The sequence below is a fragment of the Branchiostoma floridae genome, chromosome 18 (genome assembly GCF_000003815.2).
Source record: "Branchiostoma floridae strain S238N-H82 chromosome 18, Bfl_VNyyK, whole genome shotgun sequence".
Lineage (NCBI taxonomy): Eukaryota > Metazoa > Chordata > Leptocardii > Amphioxiformes > Branchiostomatidae > Branchiostoma > Branchiostoma floridae.
In genome coordinates this window covers 602393-625059 of record NC_049996.1, presented here as the reverse complement: position 1 = coordinate 625059, position 22667 = coordinate 602393, and the positions used below count along the sequence as shown (strand labels likewise).

Sequence of the window (22667 nt, the reverse complement as noted above, 5' to 3'; positions counted from 1 at the left end):
TCTTACTTTAATGGCCATCAAATATCTAATCATGCCATACAATGTATATAGCACATACTATGCACAACACATTGTTTAAGATACACTACGTATGGTATTTGAATATAACAACGAAATGTATCACATACTTCAATTTATCCATTTATTATAAGCATATAGTTTAAAACGCAATTTTTAATATGAATAAAATTTGTATACGATACACTATGACATCCAAAAGAAAAGAACAAGAGAACCAAATGTTGGTACAAACAGTCACTGTGATATTTTGTGTTCATTAATGTCTTTTGCAAAATGTAAAATGTTAATCATAAACACCAGTGTCAAGGTCTCCCACCATGCGATCTATTTTTGTAAGCATGTCCTCTAATGTTCCTCTGTCTCTTGTTGAAATATTCTTTACAACATTGATATTAGGAGACTTTTTGTCTTTGACTTTCTCTAACACCCTTAAGGCAGATTCCTTAACAAAGGCGTTGAAGTTCAGCTCTTCCGTATGAGTCGATTGGGTGTCTTCGCTGTAAACGTCCATTATGATCGCCATAAACATACTAAGCAAGAAAAACTGCATCATGCTCTGATAAGTGAAAAATATCATTGGGCCTAACAGTTCATGTCCCTGAGTCAAAGCCTCGAAGTCAAAGCTGCCCATCATCATAAACAAAAGGCTTTGCAGACTTGAAGTTATGTTTTTGTACTCTAAGAGTTTTACACCAAAAATCAAGTTTGCCATCTGTGTAAACGCCATGATGAGGATCACAACGGTAAGCATGAATTGTGCTACAGGCTTGAGGGATCGTCTCATTGTCATAGACAATGCGTATACGTGAGCGTTGAAGCGTAGGAGACGGATGAACTTTAATGTAGCGCAGCAGATGAGGAGACCCAAAAGGTAGGTGTAGACTTGGAACCAGCCGACTGCGCTCTTATACCCGCCAAATGTTGCGTTGTGTCCGGCTGTACGCTGTACCGCCACCTCATCTATGATGCTCTGTGTGTGGAAGTAGACGCCAAGAGCTGAGAAGCCTACAGCGATGACGAGAAGCTCTACCCAACTCCAGAACTCAGTCAGATAGTCAAGAGGACGCGAGAAAAGCGTCTTCCCTAGGATACAATGGTGAAATTTTAATATTCTTGTTTGACGGTCCGCCTCAGTATTAACCAAAACTGACATGCGGTGAAGAAGAATATTCTTGTCTGCGTGTGACAAAACGTCGTATATACTATGTCACGACAGATGCTATCACTCTAGCTATTATCCTGACAATGCTCACATACAGAATATTAAAAAAAGACAGAAAGAAATGAGAAAAAAGTGGGACCTTTATGTTTGTCAAAGACCCAATTGTGCGTTACAGGCTGGGGTTACATTTTACAATTGTCTAGATCAATTACATAGTTGTCATTTTTTTACGATGTCATTCAGATTATCAGATTTTCTGTGCTAATGAAGAGATTGACCTTTAATATGTTTCTAAACTCACCTTCCCGAAGTGCAAATATAAGAATAAAAAGTGCCAAACATCCTCTAAGAACAAGGAGCAAGATGGCGTCGTGCTGGACGAGTCGCAAGGTCACGACCTCTGACCCTTTGTACGCCGCACCCTGATTGGTGAACTCCACTGCCATGGAAACCACGGAAAACAAGTTCACGTGCGGGTTGTACAAAGTGAGTTCGATGAATACTGCCCGAGTCTTGTCGTCTAGCCAATCCTGTTGCTGTAAGTGTTCAACACGAGATAAACTTGTATGCTTTGCGCTTCCCAACGAAGTAACGTATCCACCAGGCAAGTAGGTTCCCTGCTTTCCAAAGTATGGAAAACCTGCAGAGAAAAAAAGTAACATTGCATTTGTGCTTAAAATGACAACAAAATCATTACACTGGGTCAGCCTAGGCAGCCTAAGCTGGTGACGACTGACCACACACAAAGATAGAAACATACAAAGCTAATTTACACATATGCACAAGTAATTATAAAGACATATGAATATATATCATACACTAGAAAGGCCGACATTTGCTTGGGTGCAAATATAGCATATTTCAGCCATACCCATTCCCACGCAACATTGGACTGTTCCAAGTCACCCCTGCGCAAAAATGCAATATTTAATGTAAGTTATCCCCAAAAGAGAACTAATATTGTGAATTGATTCCATGTCAAAACAGAGCTTGCCCAATATGCCCCGGGCCCATATGGAAGAATATAATCTTCCACAGGAGCGCCTATGCATAACTGATTGGTTTTCAGAATTGCGGCAGCTCCTATTTTTCCGAGAGTGAAAAAAAAACGCATCTTCCATTCAGAAGATTTTCGTCATGAAATTACATGACGCCATTCAACAATTTCCACTTCGATAACTAGGTCTAAGTACCGTCATAATCTCCTTGTGATGTGGGTGCATTTATTATTGCAGTGAACTTTTTTTTAAGCAAGTAGGGCATACGTTTTAATAATTGTCAGGTGCAGGCACAGTGTAGTAGGAGTGTTGTTGTTTTTTTCAAGCTAAAAACTTCAATCTTCTTCTTGTTTTGTATGAGCCATTACATAAACGGAGACGTCTCGAAATTTTACAAGAATTTTACCACCCTGTCGCTTCATTTCTTTTCTGAAAAATCCCAGGACGAACAAGTTAACTTGATTTGGCTTTATCTATATATTTCATTTTCCTTCGAATTCTTTGTTAAGTATATGCCCCTGCATACCACTGTTAAATTGTTTTACTTTGTATGCAATCAGCCATCGGACGTAATCTTGTCTGAGTGTTTCCTGCTCGTAGCGTGCGAGACCTGGAGGATAGGTGTTTCTACTTTGTTCGGGGGTTTCTTTTCGGAGGTCAGTGGTGATACTCTGGTATTGAGAGTGTTTTATTGGGCTCAAACTCTGGCAGTTTAAAGTTACTTACAATTTGAATGTACAAAGTTTACGTCAAAAAAGAACAACAACAACACTAGAAGTACCTACATTTGTTCGGGGAAAAATACATGCATTCTCGCCACTGTCAAACTTACGTATCAAAACTAAACGCAAGCCGTCCAATTTTCCCTGTCCAAATCTGCCGAAAATGATTGAGAGTGCCATGCGGAATGTTGGTAAATTCATCGACACTAACGTTCAATGCACGCGTACCGTCCGCTACCGCTCAAATGACCCTGTCTGAACTCCAAATCCTCGCAAACTACAATTTCAAACCCGGCAAAGGGGACCATATGGCCACTGTAAGGCTGTAATATGCATCTGTTTGTGTATATACGGGATTGCAAGGCCCCGCTTATGAATATTAACTAGCATTCGCCTTTCTCGTCGCTGATTGGCTGGCGTCCATAAAGTAATTATCTCTCGCTCCCCCCAGACCGCTGGCACCTGGCACGTGTGGGCTCTGGGGTCACTGGAGTTCACGGCAGGAAGCCGAAAGAAAACCAATTTCCCCTCAGAAAAGCGCTGAAATTAAGCATTTTAAAGTAGTTTATGCCCAAAATTTTACCTGGATCATTTTACCAACTATCTAATGCCTATCTACACCAAATTTAAGAACATTCCATTGTAATTCAAGGGAACAGGGGGCCACAATATACCGTTTTGGTCAAAACATGACCTTTAAACTTCAATAAAATCATTTTAGAGGCAGATATGAAAAAAAAGAGAAAACAGCACCTCGGTATTGACCCACTCTACCCTTGTGCCAAATTTCAGGTCATTCGGTCACGGAACGACGGAGATGAATCGCTTTGAAGATTTGACAGGAGAAAGAAAGAAAGAAAGAAACATTACGAATACAAAATATTTCACCATACCATATATGGTATGGCTGAAATATAACAACATAATTGATGTGATGTAAAATAATTATGAAAATTGATGAGTACACAGTGCAATGGTGGAATAGAAGAAAGGTCGTAAGTTGTGGATAATCTAAAATGAGGACAAGAGACGAGTCTTGAACTGTCGGAGATTGGGAGCATCGGTTACGTGTCCGGGTAGGCTAAAACATTCCATGATTGTTTGTTTCTTTACAAATGGCGTTATATTTAACATCTCTGCAAACCGTATACTGATCTTGTCAATTTTTTGCTAGTTTTTTTTCCAAAGATGTGATCTATCAACAAACACTTAATTTCAGTCCAATGGAATGAAATTAAAGTAAACATACAAGAGGTAAAATGAATAAACAGATTTACACATTACCATCAGTTACAGAGGCAAACGTGTAGCTCCATGGATTTTCTGTTTCCAAGTAGTAGGAGTTCTCAGGCGATTCCGTCGTATTGGCGAGAACTCTCAACTCAGCTGTTGTGTTCCACCCTTCAGTATAGTTTTGTGTATCGGCAACAGCAAAGGAGTGCGCCGCTCTACAACGAGATATTATGCTTGCTATTCGTTTGGGTGCTTCGCAATGTTCTCCTGGAAAAAATGTTAGAAGCGTCAGTCAGTATTTCCAACCAATTATTATCACAAGTAGTGTGGTATATGAAACAATATCGATTCAAATTTTATACCTGTATTTTTATCAGATGACCTCATCGAAGACTATACAAGGCTAGCTTACTGAAATCGATAGAAATGCTATACAGAAGATTATCATCAGAAACATACAGAAATATACAGAGATGACCAAAATGAACGGACACGGACTGTGAACACTGAGCTTTCGTTCTACTATTTGTTTTTGTAGCATACATATGTGTAATATGACATACGTTGATAGATTTATCAGGACTCGATGAAATCTGTTTGTCTATTATATCTTAATTGAACCTGTCCTCCCTCGTGTGATCTCAATGACCAGCGCCCGATTCGATCTTCACATTAATAAATACAGTTTCAAACAATTCATGGACCGCTTAAATTATGATTCCCTCCTCCTATACGTTACTTTCTTTTACAAAGTACAGTGTATCATGTAACCTTGAAGAAAGGCAAAATGAAGAAGCATCTGGGGAAGTGGGGGCACCTTAGCTTATGCAGCTGATGCTCTGTTTATTCTGTTTCTAGCATTGTTACATTTGAATTGTGTTAATAATTTTCTCTGCTTGGAAAACTGTTTTGATTTCTGATACACAAGATTTGAATTATCTGTTGACATTATTTTCGTTGGATGGTTCACCCAATTTTTTTTGTTATTTGTCTATGATATGAAAACTCAATAATAATAAAAAATAATAATAATAAAAAATTCATGGACCCACCAGGGCTTAGTCGCACTTGCCGAAGCTGTACATGGCCCAGTGGATAGGTTAACATGTCCTCCATAATCGCAGCCTCCAAGGAACCGAGCCCTCTACCGTTGTACCATTGGGTTGCATTGGTGACAGGGATCAACCCGGTAGACATCCAAGTCCAGAAAGAAGGAATATCCTTAATCTAGTAAACAACAGCAACGATAACAAATATTAAACCTGAAGGTCTGCTACAGTATCATAGAAAGCAACTAGGGCTGGGTACCAGTACGTCATGCCGGTGCAGAACCGGTTTTATTTATGGACCGGTCCTAACAAAACGGACCTGAAAGAACTGTGTGGACCGAATTTGGGACTTATTAGAAAACGAAAAGATTATATCGGCAGGCGTCCACATATTTTGTGATTAACTGGTCAAAGAAAATAACAAGAGTGAAGTAGAGATGTGATTATAATCATTTCTACTGACGTCGGGAATTCTTAGTCAGGGGTACAGAGCTATTTAGCGTCGTTTATTTGAAGATACGCCAGTGGGAGTCGGATACTCCACCAAACAGATTATCTTGTAGCAAAATGGACCACTGTTTTGAGTATCGCCCACTCACAACTTTTCACAGACAATTAGGTATAGGTTCAGGTCCGGACCTGGACCGTATCTGTACCTGATTTTTTTCTGTATCGGTACCCACACCTAAAAGCAACTTTGAGGTTTATAGTTGAACTTGCTCTTTATCCACTTATTCACATATCAAAGTCTATACCTCGGAGAATTCAATGTCCCCGCTCTCTAAGAGAAGCCGTTGTACATTCTTGGTGACGTAGAAAGCCAAGGGACTTCTCTCGCCGTATGACGTCAACATGATGACAGTCACAAACAACCCAAATGTCAAGACCTCCAGGATTTGTTTCCGTCTCTTGCGTCTTTCTAGACTGTCCGCTCGTTGTTCGGCCAGGTCAATTTCGTCTAGCGGAAGCTCAGAGTTGACAGTTTCTGTACTCTGTTGGTAGAAATCATCATGTAAAATAATTTCATCATCATCATCATCATCATCATCATCATCATCATCGGTCGACGTGATCAAATGTAGACATGTTCGCACATGTCTACACACGACGGGGTTATGCCGCCCCTTACGGGGTGACATACCCTTTCGTAGGCTAATTACAAGACGGGGATGCGCCAGGTCTCCCGTCCGGGTGAATGATGTAATTCACCATGTGGCTGATACGAGACAGAGGTTCGCCAGGCCTCCATCCGGGTGATTTGAAGTGAATCACCAACTCCCGACAGAAGGATTTGCACCAACGCACACCGCACCATCGCACGTGTGGGGGTTCTTTAACGTGCATGGGGTATGGCTCTCCCCATACACGGGACCTCCATTTAACGTCCTGTCCGAGGGACGACTCATTTTTCACTTCAGTAAAGTGAGGAAAGTCGTGTAAAGTGCCTTTCCCAAGGGCACAAGACCGGCAACACGGTAGGCGGATTCGAACCGGCGACCTCTCGATCACGGGCCGAATACAATACCACTGTGCTACGCGGCCCCACTAAAATAATTTACAGGCCCCACTAAAATAATTTACAGGCAAAAATGAACAAGAATATGGTAAAATTTGGGTATTCCATTCGTGAATAATTGCATTAGGTTAATAAATAACTGAATAGCAAAGTTATTACATAATAGCAAAGTTATTATTAATATTATTGATGTGATAATGTGATGGGAGTGCATTTGTAACACTGCAGCGACACTTGGCTGCAGTGCGAGAAAGAACAGGTCGTAATTGCCCTGACGAAGGTGACAGACGGTCACCGAAACATTGTTTCACATATGAAGTGTATGTGGTTATGAACTAGAAAATTTCTATACGGTGACATTGAAGTCTAATTCTAACGCGTTACATCGACATGAATATCTTACAGGGATCTTGTGAATATCAAGCCAAGAATAAACGTTTTCGAACGACGTTTACCATTTTATTGTGGTGTTCTAGCGTATTGGCTTCCTCCGTCCACAAATAACGCATCCACCCGGTTGCCGTCCGCCAGTGTCTAGAATCATGTGTCACCACCTTGAAGAAAGGCACACCAGATTTTACAAAAAGACATCGTAACACAACACATTCTAAACATTATGTACCTTAGTTTTGAATTAGTCTTTTCACTACATACATGTATGAATACAAGAAACAGTAAAAGATGTGTACTGTTACATGTTTTTAAGCGTTAGGTGGCATATGGAGTTTTGACCATATTTTGCTGGTTAAACAAGGTTAGCACAACTTTAGAAAACTGCAAACATAGGACTAAAGATACCTTTTTGTTGTCCTCTAGATATTCTTCGTCCTTTTGCAGCGGCTCTGGCTGAGGGTCTTCATCTTCTACAGGTTTCTGCCGAAAAATAAAAAGATTTGGATAGACTTACACCTATTAATCTTGCCTGAAATCCAGTCTGAAATAACTGCCGGTGTCCCAGTAGCATTGTCTTGCGGATCTAGTTCTTCTCTATCTGACAGTTGTCTTAAACTTGTAAATTAAGACTAGTTGTGACGCTGATAGTTGATAAATATTGTGAATAAAGTGGCAAATTGTCACTGGAAACAAGATGGCCACTTGATGACTTCACAATTCAACATGGCGGCGCCCTCAGACGCCGACGAAAACAATACAGGTTTAATACCTTTACTATCAGGGCAAACAGCACAGCCACAAGCATCAACTTGAAGGGTTGTATCAGGAACAGGTCAGTGAGGAATGACGTTAGAAAGGTGAAGACCCACGCTTCCGCCTTCGCACGGCCAAAACTCAGAGTGTACAAGACGGTGAAGAACGCAGCCACAAAGCTCACTGACCAGACAAGCAGCCAACCTGTGAAGGAAGGTGGGACAATATCATAAAATTGTTGACAAACCTCACTGATGTTGGCAAACCATACCATTTCGTCATTGTCACAGACGAAAGTAGTAGACTATCTGAAACGTCTGACCGTTTCCAAAATCATACCCAGTTCCTAGAGTAATTGCCATTTGTGGTGATATTGACCAAGTTTTGCTTACCATTTGTAAGGGACATTGACGCGTTGGTAACGTTTCGAAAAAGTTTTATCCTACATAATGAAAACTAATCTGTGTTGGTAGAATCGATAGTTGTATAGTTAGTAAGAGGTACCATGTACTATAGAGGTTTGTTCCCACACAAAGATCTCATCGACCTTCGTAAGATGTCTGATTTACTGGGCTGACTATCCGGAATTCAGAAGTGCGATGACGCCAAGAGTGAATCAAAAGTGATGGGAAGACGGAATCTACCACCTCCTCGGAGCAATGTGTGTGTGTGTGTGTGTGTGTGTGTGTGTGTGTGTGTGTGTGTGTGTGTGTGTGTGTGTGATGGTGGTGGTGGGGGTGGGTGATGGGCCCTTATGTAGATTACCTTCTTATGTTCTATCTTAAGAAATATACGTTCTATCCTAACATACCTATGTACACTGACCACCAAGGAAGTGAGGTGTTTCGTGTTGTCTCAGGGTCCTTCGAATCCGTGCCATTGCTGGTGTTGATTTCTTCTATTGTGTCATCAAAGTCCAGATGTATATGGCGTCGGTGTATATGCTTTCCAGAATAATCCGAAATAAGCTGTTTTTTCTTGGCTGTAGAATTCTCTTTGTGGCGCCAAAATGACGTAGGTTCAGATTCGTAATTGCCCAGGGTGCGTAGCTCATTTTGTTTCTTTTCCGCTTCTCTGTCATTTTGTTTCTTATGAGGCAAATACATGGCCGGCTTATTGACAGACGTTCCCTTTCTCGACTTTGTCTTTTCCTTTATAGACGATTTAGAACCAGAGTTTCGAAACAAGAAGACGATGAGCAGGTTGATGGGCATGATGATCGCAGCGCTCTGTAGACCAATCATGATCTGAAACGGTTACATCAAAGGATAAGTGCATACATTTCTACGAGTATGCCTCATATTTTATGCAATATTACAGTGGTATGAGATTGATTCTGAAAGGTGCCGACTAAAATTGTCCATATCTGAACGTTTTCCATAACGGGGGCCACCCTAAGATGCCCCCCTTTTTTATGCGCTCGAACTCACGGCGCTCCATCACTAGTTGACAAAGAGTGGTCAAGTTTTGATCTATGAATTTTTAACGCATTCATCTAGAGACCATACTTGAATAAGGAAGGCATCCATACTGTTCATGAACCCTTCACCCTCCGCGTTACAACTGGAAAACACCGAGGACGTTATCGTGAATATAAATTCCGATTTTGAGTGCGTCCTAACCTGCCCCGCTTTTGGAATTTGCTCTCTTCGGAAGCTGGTGACCAATTTAGACAAACATAAATAAAAATTCTAATTTTATGATATATTAGCTTCCTTTCGACAGTAGAATTGTGATTGTGTGTGCTTTTTGTCTAACGCGAGGAGGGCTAAATCATTCACAATCCAGGTCGTGTTTTCATGGGAAATGGGCGAAATGCACTGAATGCGGCGGCCCGACTAACAAAATCATTACGAAAAACGACAACGCCAAAATCACAAAAAAACTATGTACGCACTGGGAAACATATTCGACATCACCAATACCTAGTAACAGGTGACCACAGTGATTCGGCATTACCAACATTATTGTGAAAATTATGTCTTCAAAAAAAGGGGATGTGAACATGTGTAAAAAAAAATAATAGAAAAAAAAGCTGTTTGTTTGGACTTGGTTTATCATCATTCTAATCATCATAGTCAGTGGCAACAAACACGGCGTACTTATGCATAATAAGATCAGCAAAAAATCTGGGCATCTTAGAACAGGGGGCATCTGAGGGCGGCCCCCGTTATATCCACAATCTTATCTAAAACATATAACAAGGTTCGTCGATGTAGGTTAGACATCCAGGTAATAAGATAAGCCAACAAGCAGTTACTCAAGCAACTGGATATGATTTTGGAAACGGTCAGACCGTTTTGACCGTTTCCAAAGTCATATCCAGTTGCTTGAGTAACTGCTTTTTTGGCATATAACAAGATTCTTCCGACACAACCAAAATAGTACTCACTTCCAACGTATTTACTTCCAACGAAGTGAGTAATATTTTAGTTGTGTTGGAAGAACCTTGTTATATGCCAAAAAGCATTTACTCAAACCATACTTGTGGAAGCGATATAGGTGGGCTCATCTCAATGCCGCCAATTCTGATTGGCTCGGGAGGGTCGAAGTCGTTACCCCGGCCAAAGAACATGATGTTGGTAAGCATGGTGCTGTAGAGCAGCGTCAGGCAGCAGGACAGGCGCTGGACACGGGTGAACGGGCTCCGGGCAGGGCGGCCGGCAACGGAGAACCACAGGTGACCATCGTTCATGTCCCTACGTAGGTAAGTGTACCAGAATTTTAGATATAAAACTAAGCACGTTTAAATAAGGAAGTAGCTGGTGCAAAATGCTAGACTGACTATTGTAAAAGGACTATTTTTAATGATAAATGCATTGATAAATGGATAAAAATTACTATTGGAGGACAGCGTTTGTAACTGTTGGTGCCAAAATATCAACATTATTTGGGTGACTTTACCGCACGTAATTGTACACTGATATTTTTGATATGATGTTTTTGTTTTTCACAGCTTTAATGAATTCAAAGGGATTACATTGGTGAGAACTTTAGTTACAACATTAAAAAGAATACTACCTGGAGCTTTTGGCCAGGAACAAGTTGCGAAATTTCTTCATTTCGTCCGGATCAGCCTCAATAAGTACACGACAGACCATCCCATCATCCTTGTCCAGAGCAAACCATCTTTGAGAATAGATGTTAAAACAGAATAACAGTGGTGATCTACTTTGTTTTGAAAATATTTCACACGAATCATAATCTCCAGTGCATCAATGCAGTATCCATGAAATAACACAACATTATACGGTAGCTTCAAGTTGTCTTACCTGTTGCAAAGGAAGAAATTTGGTTGGTTGTTTCCTCTATTTGTGACTACAATCTGGCTAAGGAACCTGCAAGCAAGGTGAATAATTTGTTAAAAGATTAAGAGTAAAACCGCAAGATGTAACGGTCCTATCGCATCTATCCTAGTAAAGGCATTTGTGGTAGCAAATTATAGACATTGAATGTGTCACACAAATTTTAGCCATCTTTCGACGGAAATTTTGGCATAGACTATTGTCAATGTAGGTTGTCACACAGACTCACTAAAAGACACCTATGGCAAATAATGAATGTGAATGCTTTGCAATATACTCGATTATAACAAACCACAATAATGAATTAACGTGAAAAATGAAACATGATTTAACTCACCATTCCGGGCTGTAGCCGCCATTGTTGTGCCAAACCCTCAGGAAACGTAAGGCCCCCAGCGGCTCTGACGTCGACACAAGAAATGAATCCACGCTGCCCCTCTCAAAAAGAATCCTTTTTTCATCGCTGAGTGTAAAGGGCGGACTCCCATGGTCTTGGCTGTACAGAACGACAGTTACCTGTGGAAACACGTAGGTAAGGCCATGTTGATTTTATTTGATTGAATGACATCCGCGCGCGCATCAATTTTTGGCCTGTCCCAAAGAAAAAAGTGTGTGCCTTACATACATACATAAGCCTCTGTCCTTGGTGCTGATCTTAGTGTGTATCTTACATACATACACAAACCTTCATCTGACCTCGGTACTGATAGTAGTGTTTACTTTACATCCATGCACAAACCTATGTCTGTCCTTAGTGCTGATAGTAATGTGCATCTTACATACATGCACAAACCTATGTCTTTCCTTAGTACTGATAGTAGTGTGTGCCTTACATCCATACAGAAACCTCTGTCTGTCCCTAGTGCTGATAGTAGTGTGTATCTTACATACATACAGAAACACCCGTCATTGGTGCTGATAGTAGTGTGTATCTTACATACATACAGAAACATCCGTCATTGGTGCTGATAATAGTGTATATCTTACATACATACACAAACCTCTGTCCTTGGTGCTGATAGTAATGTATATCTTACATACATACAGAGACCTCTGTCCTTAGTGCTGATAGTCTTTTGCACTGATAGTAGCATTCCCACACAAGCATTACATTTCTTTTATTACTTGTACACTATGCCAGGTACTGTACTTACCTAAGTACAAACCTAGTGCGTAACCAAAATGCAATACAAACGTGACATGCAATCCCACCTGGGCAGTTGTCCCAGCATTGGCCTTGAACCCAGTATAAACAGTGATGACGTATTGGCAGTCCTTCCTAGGGTTGAGTCTGTGGCCAGGCAGAATCCCAATACCAGCCTAGAATAGATAAACTACCATTACATGTGATATTCTATCTCAAATATATCACTAACTTTAGTTTGAGATACTTATCATCTAGGCTAAGTTGTGTTATGATTGATCACGAATCATATGAATCGCCTGGCTATTGTGGACAATCTCACTACAAGTAGATTTTTTCAACTGACACAGGCCTTAACAACCTTGTCTATTTCAATGGTATACAGTCAAACCTGCCCAAGACGACCACCCGGGGGACCGGGAAAAGGCGGTCGATTTGGGCAGGTGGTCGCTGAGAAGAGTATCGACTCAAATCATGCCCGATGCAAACTGTAAATTGTAAATTTAACCCCAAGCTTTTATCGAGCTTTTATACGATACAGTGTTTTAAAGCTCAATATTTGTACACTAACGTTTTAGCCTGGCAATAAGGGAACTTTGATGCTGTCAGTTACTATACAAGCCTTTATTTATGCGTCACTGTGTTCTTGATCGCCGTATCTGAAATAACTACGGTGCACCTTTTGAATTCGATGCCCGGTACGTCCCGATAGCGTACTTACCCACGCGGGTGAATGTAACAGTACAGTTGGACAAAAGCACTACACAGATCTTTCTTTAAAAATTATGAGGCTATATACATTTCAGCATTCGTTCACTTTATAATGATATAGATTTTACAAATTAAAAAAAATAAAGTCGGATTTTCTTACAACGAAATTTTCTCCCATATTACAGTAGACTGCCCCATTGACCCACCCATTGACCGCCGGCATCCTTATTCTAAACATAACATTGTAATGGCAGTCAAAATCCGACGCAAACTGGCCAATTTCGGCACAAAATCCCGCTAGTAATCATCAAAAATCGATGAAAACCTCAATCTTTTAAATTATGCGGTCGTTATGGATCCCAATTTCGGCCGGTCGCGGTCGCGTTGGCCAGGTGGTCGTTGAGAAAAGGTCGCTTAATGCTTACGTCAATGGGGAAAAAATCGCGACCGAGAAAAAGCGGTCGAAATGGCCAGGTGGTCGCTGAGAAGAGGTGGTCGCTCGGGCAGGTTTGACTGTACTTGCATATTTTTTTTGTCAAAGCATACAGGAAATTTGTCCAAGCATTTTAAAGATTTTTTCAAAGCATTTGGTGATTTGAAAACATCGCAAGGTGCTTAAACGATATTGAGATCATTTTAGAACATCTCGATATTTAGTCAGAATATCTGAGGAATTTTCATACAAGATTTTAAAGACAACTCATGTAGTTTTCTTTGCACAAGTTACCACACATTGTATCCTTTGCAGTTGTACAGCAATAAAGTTCCAGAAGACACTAGGTCTTGAAATATTGAAACTTCTTTTTCTTCTTCTATCTACCAGGCATACCTTCACTAGATCCCTCCTGTCGGACTTCCTGGCCCAAACAATGCCCATAAGGTACATTCCAAACAATGTAAGAACGAGAACAAGTCCTGCAGGGTTCTCTAGAATGTTGGCAGACAGCGCCTCAGCGATGTTTAGGGGGTTCGGTTTCACAAAGCCGCTAAACTTGGTCAGATGATCACAACGGCAGTGGATGTGGCTGGTGTTAGACATCAGTCCAACCTAAAATAGAGGGCATTGAATCAAATAGAGCACACTTTGTCATTTAGTAAAGACCTAGGTGTACAACAGCTGTTGATTGAAAAAAAACCAAAGGATTGATTATTGTCAACGTGTGTGTTGGCATCTTTGATAAAGAGCATACAGATGTATCTCTCAGATGAAACATTAAAACAGAATAGACATGTAGCTAAACCAGTTTTATATGAACATGACCGTATTGACACATGACTGAATTCTGACATAATATGTCCACCTCTATCTCCGTACAATTATCTCCAACTTCTTAGTTCATTGCCTTGAAGTGGTCTAATGACCTTGCTCTGAACAATCTCGTTAAAAATCGAATGAAAATTGATATCTTAACATCATGAACGCTTGAAGTGAAATTTGAGTGACTTTCTGAAAGAAGAAACGTAACACAAGGATGTCTCTAGTTACCTCACAGCCGTCACTTTGCCACAAGTGGAGATCTTCGTTGAAATAGACACAGGATGTTTCAAAGACATACAGAGTGAAGTTCACAATGTCTCCCCTCCCCAGCTCCTGCTCAGAACCAATCCGTACTCCTGATAAAGAATATAAGAATGTTGTCTTAACCAATCATCAACAAGAAATCTTGTGTCGGTCATGTATTTCTCTTTTTTTTTCTATTTGCTTTGGGAACGATCTATGACAATGTCGCTTTGCACTCAAGTTAGTAATTGATATTAACAGTGCTACACACACACACACTACAGACAGACAGAAAGTAAACGTAGTCTTTTCTTTTACCTTCCCGACCGAAGTAAGGTACCCATTTTTACACGAGTGAAGTGAGGAAGATCGTGTTAAGTGCCTTTCCCATGGGCATGGTGTGTATTGAACTCGGGACCTTTCGATTCTGAGCCAAAAGCTCTACCAGTTATGCCACACATGACTAATATTTTGTCGACACTTCAAGGCATTGTTTTTTTAGACGGGAACTTATATCAATGATTATCATAGCATATTAAGATTACCAACGAAATAGTTTGTCATGTTCTCCACATCAGCATCAGTGATGCCAATGTCCTCCGGCGAAAGCAGCCAGTGGTAAGGGTTGGACGTAAGATTTGTTCCATTTATCCAAGGAATAGACACTATCCCTTCCTCAGAAACGGGTAGTGCTGTAGTCCAGTTGTAGTCTGATGGTGTTGGTGGCGCCTCCTTGCGGAGAAACATGGAAACGTTCTGCGGGAGGACTGTGCTGTTGAAGTCCAGAATTAGGCTTAATGCTGAGTGGTTGCTCCTCACAAAGAACCGAAAAACCTGTGCAAAAAGAAATAAGCTAGATAAAATGTTCTTTTTTCACTGAAGCGCCATGAAAGGGGAAACCTTAATGGTGTACAAATAGAAAAGCTAAACAAAATGTTCCCATTTCTTTGATGCGTCATGTGCTAAGTATTATAACTTAATACCACCCATTGCTGAATGGTTACGTCAATGGACTCTAAAAGTGCTGTTTTCAAATGTTCAAACCCTGTATCATTGAGAAAGAACTTAACAACCTGTATTGATTCTGATGCAAATGAGTGCCCATTCACCTTTGGTTGGGGGTAAGGGAGCAAAATAGGGATGATGCCCACTTTCCATGAAACTTGATGTGGCCCTAGAAATTGTTAAGTAGAATCTACCGCCCTTGCTTGGGCTGGGTATCGGTACAGCGTACCGGTCCAAAATCGGTTTCTCTTATTGGACCGGTCCAGAAAAACCGGACCTGAAAAGATTAGGTGGACCGGATGTTGGACCGATTAGAAAATTAAAAGATTATTTTATCAGGTATTCACACGTTTTGGCGCATGCAGGTGGAAGAAAATAACAAAAGTGAAGTAGAGTAGAGTTTATATTAATTTCTACCAAGTTTTACAGCCAATCGTACGTGTGCAGTAACGTTGTAGGATTTGTAAACGCCAGTGTAAGTCTAATACTCTACCAAACCGATTTCTTTGTAGTGAAATGGACCATTGGTATGAGTCATATTATATTGCATCAGGTCCAGGTTCAGGTATGGACCTGGACCTGATCCATTGGACCTGAACCGGACCTAGACCTGAATTTTCTGTACCGGTACCCAGCCCTGCCCCTTGCACTATACTTGATGTCTAGATCATAACCTACCGCCATGTTGTCGAGTGGTTCTGACCCTTCAAAGACATAGATTGATTCGGCAAGACTGTCGTTCTGCCTCCTGGTCAAGATGTCGATGGGATCTGTTAGACCGGAGATTGGTACTGTGCGGTTTCCACATTTCACCCCAAGACCCGTGACATCTGCTTGGACCTCTTTGGAGTTGTTGGAGTATTCATAAGGGTTGAAGTTCGACTCCAGAAACTGAAACGTTTGATGAAGATAAGACAATTAAAATAAGACTTTTTAAGGAATTGTAAGTTATTTTTAACATTGCCCAATTATCAATTTTTTTATTCATTTAGACTTTTCACAGATAGAATGAATGTAATAATGTACAATATGCAGTTTTCATTGCCGTTGCATTGACTTATCTTTTGTCGTGTCAAAAAAATATAAAGCTTGTATGGTCAATAAAAACTTTTCAGTAATCTTCAAAATCTTGGTACAGTCCAACCTGCCTTAAGACCTATGTGCAAATTATAATAACAACTTAAGATTAGAATCTTATATCTCCGAAGTCCAGGTACAGTCAAACCTGTCTTAAGCAACCACTCAAGGGGCTCGAAGCAGATTGGGGTTCACATTATAGAAATGATTCTTAATACTTGTTTCAATGGGGCAGATATTCCAAGGAACAACCAATAAGTGGCCGCAATTACGAGTTGGTCAGTCGTAAGAGGTGGTCACTTTAGTGCAGGTTTGACTATATATCCAAACTCTATACGTCCAACCTCTGCAAGACAGGGAAGAACGGACGCTAAACCGGATAGTGAGTGAGTGAGTGAGTGATCAATGGCCATAGCATTGATATTTCCTGCAAGTGATCGTCAATGCTTTTATTCACCAGCACAGGTTTGACTGTGCCATAAATATAATAATGACTATGAAAATGTCTTGTTCAGTAAGGAACAAGTACCTGAATTCCAACAACATCGTTGTCGATACAAGAATCACCCAGAAGGTCTGGGAATGAAGGAACCCTGACCAGGCAGTCACTGTCTCCTCTTACATGATACACTCTTTCTGAGAACCTCGTCCGATTCTCCCGTTTGATTCTAACATGAACCTGCAAGTGAGAATTGATATGAAATATAGATCAAGAGAGTAAGAGAATCAATGCATCTCAACCAAAAGTCAATGTTTATAACCAAGCATGTATGAGTTTTCAGAGAATTATGACAAAACATTTCTTTATTTCTTTATTTCTTTATTTGAATTTACCACATGCAAAAACAAGTGGAAGGGAGGACAAAACAGGTGTATCAACACCTTTACAAGTTGTCCTCCCAAACCTGAAATCATAATAGAAAACAATACGAAACCAAAATCAAACAATAAACATTAGACATCAAAAGTCAGTAGACATGAATATACAATTTGGTGACAATTATACACAGAATTTATTATATACAAAATTATCAAATATCATTATATACAGAGTAAAAAGCTAATTACAATACTAATGTAGCCTTAAAGCAGTGCAAGAGGCACACCCACAAAATGTGGACCAAGAGCAGGGGACGTCGATATTGAACTGGGTGTCAAATCTCACAAACGTGGCTCTCACAAGCGATCGCTTGAATGTCAAGATATTGGACTTTTCAGTGGCTTGAACCCCAATATTACGGAGGACAGGACTCAGCTGATTCCAGATGGTGACCAGCCAATTTTATTAATTTTAAAAGCTTGCTCTTTCAAAATTTTGTGCCTTTGGTCACCTTGAAAACATAGTACCTGCAAGCAGAATAAATATAAAATTTAGATCAAGTGAATCAAAAGAGAATCAATGAATCTCAATAAAAAAAATCAATGTCTAGAACCTATTAGCAAGTATGCTTGTAAGTCTGTTATTTCAAAATTATGTGCCTTTTGTCACCTTGAAAATATGGTAAATATTAGGTCATTTAGACATCTGGTTACGTTGGTGATTTTCTTGTGAATTCAACAGTAATAAAAGCAATACCTTGGACATGGAAATGTCTGCAAAAATTTCTGGATCTGAGAACTCTGGCATCAGCTTGTTTAGATAAATGTCATCCATGATGTCCAAGGCTTGGAAAGATACCGTGGTGGCTTCTTGACTCTAGAAAGTGAGACACAATGTACATGTATTTTGTATGTACAAATAAGGACTCTGTAAAGTTAACGCTTAAATTTAAGTCATAATAGTAAAGGATACTGTAAATGTATTTAAGTTCGCGGGGAGTTAATTTCTCGGTAGCGGTAAAATGGACTTTTTGCGGTGGTTTTAATTTCGCGGTAGCACCATGCACTGTAGTCTCTTCCTGTTATGGAAAAATGTTCGCGGTGGTTTTAAATTCGCGGTGAAGCGGCCGCCGCAAAAACCGCGAACATTAATCCACCGCGAACATTTCTGCATTTACAGTACATGTAAAAAAATGTGTCAATTTGTATGCTACTATGTTCTGTAAACTCATTTACGGGGTTAAATTTTGTGGTAGGATGGAAAATAACTTTGAAGGTTTACTTTTGCGGTTCAATCACCATAGCGGCTCAATTCAAGAGAATTAAAACATTTGTTCTTTTAAGATTTTGACTGAAAGAGAACAGCAAAAATAAGATTGCTGCATATATTTTCAGATTGACGGTAGCTGAGACAGATTTAGAGTTTGTTAAAGTTTACTGTTCCCTGATCATTTATCATCTTGCTTCAATTTATGATCTTACATTTCAGTAATTAAAAGCATGAACTGCATATTAGGAGAAAATGTAATGCTTACATAGACAAGATTGGGTGAAAAGAACTTCCCAGCATGATGATCCATTTCAGCCCAGTGGGATGAAGCTGTCATTACGTTCACAGTTGCTGAACATAAGGCAGTTAGTCAATACTTTATATATTACTTAGTTATAACAGCCTACAGACCAATTTTGGACAAATATTGCACTGTGGACAAACACTACTTATCCTTTACAGCTAATAATTATGAAGTTGATACTTCTAAGTTGATAGTTGTTAAAAGCTTCCATGTCACTGTACAGCTAATAACGATGCACAGGGGGTAATTAAAAATCTGGACATTTTTTTAAAATCTCCCTGAAAAATCTTAAGATGTTGTTAAGATCTTCAGTTTTTCCAGAAAATCTCGAGAATGTTTTAAAAAAATCTCCAGACTATTTCAAAAAGTCTCCAGATTGCTTCAGTCTTCAGATTGTTTGAAACAATCTGGAGATTTTTCTAGCTGAGCTGTGCATGAGATTAGGACATTCTATCAAATAAAGATACTAATAAACTGATATTAGACATATAGACATATAATGGTAAAATATTCCTTCTATTCAGTTTAGATAGAAGCGGTGTTATCCATTTTCGAACGTTTGATTGCACTTTCAGCATCAATAATAATGACAATTTCAATTTCTTATTTAAATCTAAAGGCACATTCAATATTTCTCTAAACTAAGGTACTAAATGTTCACAGGTATGATAAGAATTCGCTTAATGTATTAACAGCACATTACTGACCAGAGAACATGAAGCCTGCCAGTGTGTTAACGACATTTAATGGTGTCACCCCTGCAGTGGTGTTTCCTGCAAGTTCCTTTGTTCTCTCAAAAGCTGCTCTTAAGGAGGCAGCAGCCAGTACCTGAAAGAAAAAAATTAATGTGGGTACCGGTACAATAAATTCAGGTACAGGTAGATGTTTGTTTGTATGGTCTAGGTCTAGACATGTGTCTATGGGGACTAAAAAAACGGGGCAGAATGAAAGTGGTAGTAATTTAAGAAAAGACTGTGGAAATTTTGTAGAAATCAATTATAAACCCTACTCTACATCCCTCTTCTTATTTTATTGAAGCAGTTAGCTCTTAACATGTGAAAGCCTACCAATATATCGGTTCATTTTCTAATAGGTCCAAAATCCGGTCTAATGATTTTTGTCAGGTAAGATTTTTTCAAACAGGTCTAACAGGAAAAAATGGTTTGTGGGTGAGTGGAGGTATTTGTAGGTGAGTGGCTCGAGGTATTCCTCTCTCAAAATATCACACCATTGACTTAATAATTAAAATAGCATGTACTATATCAATGTAGTACATTGTTATCATAATGATGTTCGTCATCACAACAGGTCTGACATTGATACCAGGACAATGATTTTAAGTTTCCTGTTGTCTTAAATTCTTCAGTACTGCAGCAGAATATCCGGATTTTACATGGTGCGTTCTGAACAAACCATGATTTTGTGCTCCAAATATCTTGGGAAGGCTTGGGCCACCTAGCAACTTTTGTGAGAACTACAGGTGTGCTTTAATACATTACCTGGGATTGTCCAGATACCATGTCGGGTACAACTGTGGAAAGGAGCAGGGAGAGCGACATGCCATTGATGCTCTCAACATCCTCCAATTCCACCACCATTGATAACCCTGTAGTTATCATGTCCACAAGCTGTGAAGCAAAATCGATAAATCAAACATAAGTCATAATTGCCAAAGATATCTACAACTCAATCATTTTGCCAAAAATGCCGGTAGCTTAACACAGCTCTTTGTACTGCATATACCATTTATCATAAATTGTGCATGTTTCATAAGAAAAGCAATTAATTAATAGTAATTCTTCAATCAGTGACCTTGAAAACATGTAAAACATGCACCTTCAATTTTTTTATGTCTGCTCAGTACATTTTGATCATGGACCTGAGCAGACATCAAAAATTTGCTTAATACATGTTTTCAAGAGTCATTGATTGAAGAATTACTGTGTCAACTAACTGTAACAGTGGGGGGTTTAAGTAGCATCAAACAGACACAAATTGGCTGATCCCTGAGCCTCTTCTGGAAAAATGGTTTGCACATTGGATTTTTGATCTGCTGACCCGGGTTCGATCTTGGGTATTGTGACATGTTTGTTTCTTTCTGTTTGCTTTCTTTTCCTACTCGCTTCTCAAATTTCTACATAACTCAAACGTCGCTGATGAACCTCTTCAACAAATTAACAATGTTATTTCATATTCAAAGTCTGCTAAGTCGATCAATGGAATATTGACTACATGTATTACCTCCAACACATCGTGTCCTGTATAAGCCAAATGTCCCGCTGCGGCCGACGCAAGTATAGCATTTTTAAAAGCGGTCTCTGAGTCTTCCAAAGATAGTTGTCTAAAGAACAGGCCATTTGGATGGATGTAGAAGTTGTCAAGATAACTCTGTAGCTGAGACACTGTCGGTGGACTTATCTGTAAGATTCAGAAGATGGCACTGAGTGAATCATGCAGACACATACAGTACAGATAATAACACAACAGATACCGCACACTTCTGTTAATCCCAAAATGGTGCAATCCAGCTGGATAATTTTGCATTGTTTGACAGTTTGTTAATAAAATCCCACTTATGAAGAAAGCAATTTGTTCAGATTCATCTTATTGTTTCCGCAGACTATTATACAAGAGACTTATAATGTGTGGTGTGTTTATAGGAATTTCTGTCACTTACCATTTCTTAATGTGTCCCCTTATCTACAATGTAAGGATTTAATTACATTACTCAACATACTAATACTGAATTTTGTAATTGCATCCATCAAGGAGAATTCTGGCAGACGCAAAGTGTCACACAAAAGTAATGCCGATCGCTCACCTCAATGGGTGCAAGCTCAAACTCGAAAAAGCGCCCATCCACTGAGTGACCACGCACAAACAACAGAATTGTACCAACAGCGAGGTCAAACAGAGGTGTGTAATCAACCTGAAAACAGACAGCAATTTCAGAAACATTTTCAACTTTGAGGTCTCAAGAAGAAGTATCTTAATATTAGTTTCACTCCGACAAAAGGGTTGTGATATTTTTTTACCTAACTCCTTTAGTGGTTTTGTTCAGGGCCAGTGCTCAAATATACTTTCTATTTGTATCTAATGTCAGTGTCAGCTTCTTAGGAGGCGTCAGCTTAGGAGGCGTAAGCTGACGCATTCATTTGCGACTCGCCTCTTGGCGTCTGAGAACAATATTGTTAGAGGCTATTATACTCTAGCTGATGTAGTTTCCACAAGTACGTTCTGGAATAACTACTGTCACGTCGTACACAGACCACGTACACGACATACAGTGTGAATCCTGTATTTTGATTTTAGGTTACCGTAGTAGTTTATTGTTTTTTTAAATGTAATGTCAATTGTTCGTCCTTATGGGCCATAGTGCCTGACAATAAACAGACAACTTAGGTTAGTCAATTATGTTACATGTCAGACTTACATGTAGCATTGTACAACGCCAGCAATAGCTGCATGTGACCCATGTGTACTCTTATGTGTATTGCAATCTTCATCAATCAAATGAAATCAAGACAACTACTAACCTGGAATCCAGTCTACTGCTGGCTGGGCCTACCGTACTTAGTGCAGGCTTTGTACGGGGCCAGGGAAGCTCCCAGCCGCTTAGGTAACCGGCCACACCCGGTAGAATTTTCACGGGGTTAGACTTAGCCTAGTGGGAGTAAATTTGCC

General features: G+C 39.8%; 2 protein-coding genes across 2 annotated transcripts in view; both read right to left on the bottom strand.

Moving 5' to 3' along the window:
* Nucleotides 1-207: 207 nt before the first annotated feature.
* On the bottom strand, nt 208-9091 carry LOC118405273 (polycystic kidney disease 2-like 2 protein). The gene is made up of 9 exons (XM_035804685.1): nt 8659-9091; nt 7864-8051; nt 7500-7574; nt 7157-7255; nt 5941-6177; nt 5189-5363; nt 4188-4403; nt 1485-1823; nt 208-1104 (listed from the first exon to the last, which is right to left on the bottom strand). Exons 1-9 carry the CDS (start codon nt 9089-9091, stop codon nt 305-307), a joined length of 2562 nt encoding a protein of 853 aa, XP_035660578.1. The 3' UTR covers nt 208-304.
* Nucleotides 9092-11485: 2394 nt separating this feature from the next.
* Nucleotides 11486-22667, bottom strand: part of LOC118405944 — a 23119-nt gene continuing 11937 nt past the window's right edge. Inside the window, exons 12-24 of the mRNA XM_035805797.1 lie at nt 21805-21912; nt 21225-21401; nt 20483-20611; nt 19691-19811; nt 18945-19030; nt 18167-18286; nt 17120-17269; nt 16192-16404; nt 15054-15342; nt 14494-14621; nt 13837-14055; nt 12365-12472; nt 11486-11668 (exon numbers count right to left, since the gene is read on the bottom strand). Coding sequence (XP_035661690.1) covers nt 11486-11668; nt 12365-12472; nt 13837-14055; nt 14494-14621; nt 15054-15342; nt 16192-16404; nt 17120-17269; nt 18167-18286; nt 18945-19030; nt 19691-19811; nt 20483-20611; nt 21225-21401; nt 21805-21912 — 2031 coding nt within the window. The remainder of the gene's footprint in view (nt 11669-12364; nt 12473-13836; nt 14056-14493; nt 14622-15053; nt 15343-16191; nt 16405-17119; nt 17270-18166; nt 18287-18944; nt 19031-19690; nt 19812-20482; nt 20612-21224; nt 21402-21804; nt 21913-22667) is intronic.